This window comes from Saccopteryx bilineata, chromosome 6, assembly GCF_036850765.1.
Source record: "Saccopteryx bilineata isolate mSacBil1 chromosome 6, mSacBil1_pri_phased_curated, whole genome shotgun sequence".
NCBI classification, from domain to species: Eukaryota; Metazoa; Chordata; class Mammalia; order Chiroptera; family Emballonuridae; genus Saccopteryx; species Saccopteryx bilineata.
The window spans coordinates 71,089,076-71,096,903 of NC_089495.1; the positions used below are offsets into that span (position 1 = coordinate 71,089,076).

The following is a 7,828-nucleotide window of genomic DNA, read 5'->3' on the forward strand; positions in this document are numbered from 1 at the left end:
TTTTAAATTAATTTTGGCTACAAGTGTTTCTACTCCTCTTGATATAATAGTGATTATATTAAAAGTCGCATTAAAATCATCAAGTTCTTTCGCTACCATGGTCCTCACAATCACAAAGTAATTCTACCATGCATATAGTCTTCTGCCAGTGGAGTGACTAATGGATATTCCCCATACTTAGGGTTAAAGTTATATATATGTTCTTGATGGTGATACTATCTCATAGGAATGTTTTGACTTGTAACTGGTGCATATGTTTATATTTAAAATTTCAAAGTCAGATTTCTGTTGTCAAAATAGTGACTTTATTCAGAAACTACTTCTTAGATCTATGATATATTTTTATGTAGTCTCTTGTATGTTGACTATGTGCTATTCTGATTTGTTAGGTAAGTTTGTTTTCTTTTCTTTTTAGTAGTCGTGAAAGGTGCCAAATTGGCAGAGGCTCACGTTTCTTCTCTTTACACCAAACAGGTATTATAAAGAAAGAAAATCTTTCAAAGGCTGGTTAAATCCTCATGCTGATTTTTGGCTTTATAATTTGATTAGTAAATTTTAGCCTATTTTAAAAATTACTATAAAATTCCCTTGTAACCGAAATTACCTATTATTTAATTAAATTCACAAATAGGTAATTACTTTTCCTGGTTTTACATTCTCTAGTAACCTAAAATTAAAATATTTTAAGCCATTTTGCTGTGAATGAATCAGAAGCCAATTATATTTTAGTTTGGTCCTGTAGTATGGAGATTAAATACTAGCAACATTAGGTTCACAATTATATTTTATTAACATTAATATTATTTTAATTATGAATATTAGGTTTTCATTGCTATTTAATTTTTTTAATGAATATGTTTATAAATACTAGTACTCTGATATACTTCCATCTGTTCTCATTTAAAAATTTGGATATACCTTTAAAGTAGTTGTTAGTTACCATTTTACTGACAAGTAAACTTGGACTAATTAGAGATGAAGTGACTTGTCTAAAGTCACAGCTAGTCATGGAAGGACTAGGTTTCAATGCACACATTCTGGTTTCAGTGCCAGCTATCTTTTTAAAACTCTACGTTGTACCTCCTTTCTAATTAGCGATTGAGCATGAGATTATGTGTGCAATAAATGTAGTTCTTGCACAGTATTAGTAGATTTCCTAGTCACTAGCCAGTTCATACCTTTACCCTCCATTTTAATACAGCACTTTGTTCATATCTCTGTTTCAAGTTACTTATGTTGTAATATAATTTATCTGGTTTATACGTCTGTCTTCCCCACTAGATTACAAACTCCTCTAGGAAGGGGGACCATGTCTTATTCATCTTTTTATCTCTAGTGATGGTCAAGGCCTAGCTCATAGTGGACACTAGATGTTTGTTGGATGAATTAATGAATGAATGTACATTTAAATCTCCAATAATGGAGTGACGATTACCTCCCTTGTTAATTCTTATCAATTTTTCAAAAATACCTCTCTCTAAGGTCCTCTTAGTCTTTGGGACCATTTTGTGAAACAATTGCTGCAGTTAAGTATTGCACCACTGGGGTTACAAATGCTGATGGAAGAATACACATGCAATCTTAGTGGATTTCCATAACAATTAGCCATTAATATTTTAGAGAAATATTTTAGTCGGTTTCAGGAGTAAAATAACCTTTTGGGTTATATCAGTATGTAAGAATAGAAATGGCAGTAACCACCAATCCAGTCCATCCCACTAATTTTTTAAATCTGAACATGACCTAGTTTAGAGAACTGGACAAGGGTTAAGAGATTTAACTTTTGGTCCCAGCTCTGTAACTTTGGCCTTACTTAAGTCTCTTAACTTATCCAGGACTGTTTCCTTGTCTGTAAAGTGAAAGTGGTTGGACTAGATGGTCTGTAAGGCCCCTTTCCCATCTATAGCTTTCCTTTCACAGGTGTTTATTAGTGTTTAAAACAATTTTATTTATTTATACCTGTTGCTGCTATTGTTTCTATCTTATCAATTGAAATAATTTCAATTTGGTTATGATAATTCCTATTGTGTTTCTTAGTACAGTTTTGTATATAACGTTCTCAAATGGTTGCCTTTGCCGACACACATTTCAATTCAGCCTATGAGGTATAGATTAACTTCTATATTCACTAGCACATTTTCTTTTTACTTATAACTTTTCCATTCCCTTCTGAACTCAAAGTTTAAAACTCTTTCGTATTACAACATGCTGCCTAAAACTTGAAACACATTTTTAATTACAGTTCTCATAACAAGTTTTTGCTCTATTATATAGATTTGGGCCAGTTAGGAATGGAAAAAGGATTGAGAACAATGTAGGTAGTAGCTACTTCTTACGGAAAAAAAGTGGAGGGAAATTATTATTGGTTAAAAGATTGATTAGGATTACCTCAAGGGATGGTTGAATTGTCATTTTACATATTTCAATATTTTAGGTCTCTACCTAAGCAGTGTTGTTGTTTTAAATGTTAGATAATTTTACTATTTTTAAAATTAATTTTAGTATTTAACCAATGCCCAAGCACTTAATGAAGTCACTGTTGCAGAAATGGAAGAGTATTCCACAGTACTTGTTTTAATGTAATATGATCAAATGTATCAACTAGTAGTAGTTTACTGTGAAGACAAGACTTTACTGTTTTAGCTGATTATCTGTAGAAGGTATGGCTGAGCTTAATTGAAGGAGATTTCCTGTTATTACAACTGTTTATGAAGATTGTATTTCCAGTCTTACTTGGAACACTAATCATTGACTCTAAGGGTTACAGAAAAAAGCAAACAGTTGCTTGTTTGGTATGTTAAAATATAAACGGCTATTTTACAATGTTATACAAACTTTATCATCTGTGTTTTCTTTTTTTCCCCTTTATTCATGTGAACTAATTATAGAAAATAATTTTTACATCTTTTAGAATTTATATAAATATTTGTAAGCTATTTTTTTTCTCTTACAAAAGTCTTGTAGCCTTTTTAAACAAAAATATATCCTGCATGAAATTCTGGTTAATTTAGTTCACTTTTTGGTCTTTGTCTTATGGATATTCTTATTCTTCAAAAGCCCTATAAATTAAAAGTGAAAATTCAATCTTGTATTAAATCATGAGTGAATAATATTTGTAAAGCAGAAAGGAATTTCTTGTCCCAGACATCAGGAACAACCTTGTTCTTGTTAACTTCTTGGGCTAGCTAGTTGTTTTAAGGTATGTAGACAGGCTTTTAGAGAAGAGTAGTTTTTTCTCTCTTTGATTATTATATAACTATCAGGTAACAGCAGATAATCTTCCAAACTAGCTACTTAAAGTTCTAAGAAAAAAATCTTGGTGAACATGAATGCCATACTGAATAATATTTAATGAAAACATTGTTCAGTTGAAAATTTTCTCATTTGGTAATTTTTTTTTTGCAGTTTACAGGTATTCTGTTGCTCATTCATTACTTAGTGTAATGAAATTTTTTATTTTACTTTTTTGACATCACTTTGTTATATGTGCTCTTTTCTAATTTCTCCTTTCTTGTTTCTTCATGAGTGGATACACTCATGTCCTGTCATCCAAAATTAGTCTCCCTTTGAATACCAAGCACCATCTTATTTTGATGTGTTCCTTTTTATTTATTTTTGTTGTTAATCATTGTACTTAGTATAGAATTTTATGTCATAATGTGACTAAAGAATGAAATGATTTATCATGAAGTTAAGGAAATTTGATATACCTTGTAATTACTTTGAAATCCTTGGGAAACTTAACTGTTTCTGCTTTTATTTTTATATATAATATCTTGGAATTTACTTCTGATTTTTTCAAATTGCTTTCCCCGCCCACACCTCTGTAAAAATTTGCTATCTGTTCAGTTACATTTCCTAAACAACATATTTATTTAGATCATAGTCACGTTGTAGAGCTGTGATCTTTGCAGCTTAATGTTTTAAGGAAGCATGATGCCAAGAGGTTTCATTAAAATTATTTTAAGCCAAAACTGATCTTTTTTGAAATTTGTCTACTTTGATTTTGCTCCTTTTTCAAATAGATTTTTATCTTGATGTTTAGAAAGACTGGAGATCATTTTATGGTGTGATTCAATTTTTAGATTTATATACTGTTTTCAAAGGTTTTTTTAATAGTCTTCTCTTTTTTCAGCAGAGAGAGATCATCATTGCCTGAATTTAGCTTTGTGACCACAGCAGCAAGACCTGTTCCTGTCTGGAGACGACTGTTATAATGTCACTTTATGTTTGCCCTTGATCAATTTGAGTAGATGTTTACATGTACTATAATTAGCATTTTATCTTTACAGTTCTCTAAAGGTACATCTGAGTCCAGAAGTATATTATATATCTGAGTGATGTGGTTTGTCTGACCTTATTCTTAAATGTTTTCTCCCCTTACTTTATAGCCATTTATTTTTTATATACCATAAGAAGTCAAAAGACCTCTTAGTTTCCTAATATGACATAAGTTCAGTCTCAGCCAAATTGAGAATTGTTTCTAGGAAATCTATAAAGCCATGATACAGTTAACACAATTAAGAATGAAGAAAATGGTTAAAAAGTTAAGCATTTAATTTTAAGTTTTCTGGGTTTTTTAAAGGATGCATTTCCGAGTTTAGAATAGTCATTTAAAATAATTTTGAACAGATGTTAAAATACTTTTTTACACTCTTCTCTATTCTAAATACACTTATCAAAGTTGTTCCCAAGACGACTTACTTGAATTTTTTTTTTTTTTAGTTCTTAGCTCTTTAAAACCAACAAGGAGAATATTTTTCTTTTGATGTATTACACGATTACCTGTGAAGTTACAAGTAATGAAAAATATCTATTAAATGTCTAATTTACACAGTTTTTCCATATTTTTCTCACAGTTAAAACATTAAAGATAATCTTAAAAGCAAGGGGTAATAGTGTTTTGTGTCTAACATTGTTAAAGATTACTATAGTTTCCTTGTGTTAAAAGGTATATGCCCAAATTATTTATTAAGCAATATGGCCTAGAATTATTTATATAGAGAGATTAAATTTAATTCTAGGTATTTACCAAAAATATCATTTTTATAATGGGCACTATTAAAGTTTTCAGAAAATCCATTTTTGGCTCTTTCTTCAGATTCTCATGAGGCATTGAGAAAGTTGAAAGTTATACTTGGTTAATTAGAACTGTTAATTAGAAAAAATCCAAATTAACTTGAATCTCTTCACCCTTGTCCATTATATTCATTTTTTTTTTTGCGTGCAAAGTTGACTTCTGTAAACACTTCTCTTGAGTATGCATTGCATTTGTCTTCATGAAAAATAAAAAGAATGAACACATCACTCATAATGTAAATGATCTATTTTGATCCACGTTACTTGGAGACAGCATGGTTAATACTAGGCTTGGTTTGGAGGAAAAGTGCAGACTTTGGAAGGTGTTCTAACATAATTATGACTTCTTAGTGTACAAGGCCTTTTTAGAATTAGATGTTAGTTTTAATTTATATTTGCAAACTAGCATATAACTGCAGGGAGTTTGTAAATATTTTCCCAGATTCAGTGTTTTTTCGAGGAAAAATTCTCTGCCCATCTAATAGTGGATTACATGCTAAGTTAGAAACCCAAAGAACTTGTCTGAGAGTCTGTATTTGCTGTTAACAATTTTAGATGGTTAATGGATGTGGACCACATACTGTCACCCTCACTTTTGTCATCTTCCTGTTTTCCCCTAGCCTTAAAATTAAAACAAAATAAAACAAAACAAAATTGAACATGCCATTTGAAATCAGAGTCGAGGTGATTTGATTCTCATTAAGATCATTCCGCTTTTTCGAAATTGCTACGAGATTCAGTAGGTCAGTTACACTGTTAAATTCCCATGTGATGATTAATTAAAGATAAGGATTTTTATTATTTCATTTTCCTGAATAGGATTCTCATGGAGCTATGTGTAGATAACTGTACAGAATCACTTTTGTGTAATTGGTTTACCTCTGCATGAGTGCATTATAGAAGCCTTTTATATATCTTTATATTTTTCGATATATTTGGATTTTACACTATTCGCTGTTCTAGTCATGCTATATTTGTTTTTTAAAAATAGAGTTTATAAATGTTTATGCTCAAAATACAGATCAATTGAATATTTTAGTCTTGTTTACAAGATAAATAATACCTTAAAGTGATGCAGCCCCAAAGTGTCTTAGGAAAAAGTCATTGGTGCTATAAAACCTTTCAATATCATTTTTTAACCTGTAATTTATACCTTGCTAGGCTTTAATCAGTGAGTGTGTCGTCTTTATCAGCGAAATTACACCAGTGGTCTGTTGTGAGTGAAGAGCCCAGCCCATTAGAAACACCCCATAATTTAAAGATAAGCAGAATGACATCATACTTATTTGTGCCCTGTTTTCCGAAAAGAAAACAGTTTCTTCAGTTTGTCGTTGGCTCTTCTGATAAGAGGAACATTATTAATCTGACTAGAGTTTAAAAATGATACATTCAGCATGCTCAGTTTTCCTACATTTCAAATGGAAAACTTTTCTAGTCCTAAAATATGGTGTAATTCTGTTCTGCTTTAAATTCCCATTTGTCTTTTACTCAACAGGAGGCAAGGTAACTCTTAAATATTTATAAAACATTTGATGAGTTGGAAAGAGATGTATTATTTACATTGTACAAGTTTTGTGTTAATATGTAGATTGTTTTTACATCTAGAAGACTTCATTCCAGCACCTTAGTGAATGTTCTTAAGATACAATTTTTAAGTATCAGCAAAGCATTCATAGATGTTTATTTTTTATTCTCAGAATCCTGAACCTGTCTTGGGTGTGATAGAACCTGTTGTCTGGCACAAGATTTCCTTTAATAAGTGGTTTAATTTAACTCAATTTCTTTGGATTGTTGAACCTTAAAACACCAAAGGAGTCTTTTCTTGTCTGGAGACTGAATTGTTCCATTTTTAAATACCTGTGCCCATAAGTATCCATTTCACGAATGTGTGTTGGCATGGGGAAAAATTCCCTGCTCTTGAGTGGAGCAAAAGTAATTGGTTAAGCTGTAGCAGCTTTTTTTTTGTTTATTTTTAAAAATAATAAAACTTGAACTGAAAAAGGTAAAACTTGAACTAGAAAATGACTCTTGTATGCTTAGAATGTTTATAGTATTACATGTTCATGTGGGGTTGTCAACATTTTTATTTATAGTTGAATTATGTTTTGTTAAATATCCATAATGTTTATTATTTTTATATTTTGAAAATTTTTTTAATAAAATAGTCTTACTTAAAAGCAGTTGTTAACTTTTTAAAATTGTCCTGCATCTTGCATCGAATAAAAGAAAAATTAGCAGCCCTCAAGCATTGCACAATTGAGAATTCTGAAAATATTTAAAGAAATGGCTTCAGCCCTGGCTGGTTGGCTCAGCGGTAGAGCGTAGGCCTGGTGTGTGGAAGTCCTGGGTTCGATTCCCGGTCAGGGCACACAGGAGAAGCTCCACCTTTCCCCCTCTACTTTCTTTCCCTCCCACAGCTAAGGCTCTATTGGAGCAAAGTTGTCCCCGGCGCTAAGGACAGCTCCATGGCCTCCGCCTCAGGAGCTACAATGGCTTGATTGCAATGGAGCAACGCCCCAGATGGGCATGCCAGGTGAATCCTGGTCCGGCACATGCTGGAGTCTGTCAACTGCATTCCCCCTTCTAACTTCGGAAAAATACAAAAAAAAAAGAAAAAAGAAATGGCTTCCCATTGCCTCTTTTCCTCTTTGTCCTCCATTTTTACTTTAAATTGTTCTAAGTCACCTTTGGTACCAATGTGTATTGGTCTAATAACACTCCTTGTCTCACATGTTTACAAATCTTCCAT

The 7,828-nt window shown here is 31.6% G+C and overlaps 1 protein-coding gene across 13 annotated transcripts in view; it reads left to right on the top strand.

Annotated features, from left to right (window-relative positions):
• Positions 1-7,212, top strand: part of RBM26 (RNA binding motif protein 26) — a 114,542-nt gene extending 107,330 nt beyond the window's left edge. For 10 of the 13 annotated variants that reach the window (XM_066238021.1, XM_066238030.1, XM_066238024.1 and 7 more), the window contains 2 exons: positions 416-474; positions 4,136-7,212. Coding sequence is in view for 1 of the 13 variants with exons in the window: in XM_066238029.1 (XP_066094126.1) it covers positions 4,136-4,159 (24 nt within the window). In the remaining 12 variants the exon portion in view is untranslated. The remainder of the gene's footprint in view (positions 1-415; positions 475-4,135) is intronic. The other 3 variants (XM_066238022.1, XM_066238023.1, XM_066238029.1) reach the window with 3 other exon arrangements.
• The last annotated feature ends 616 nt before the right edge of the window (positions 7,213-7,828 follow it).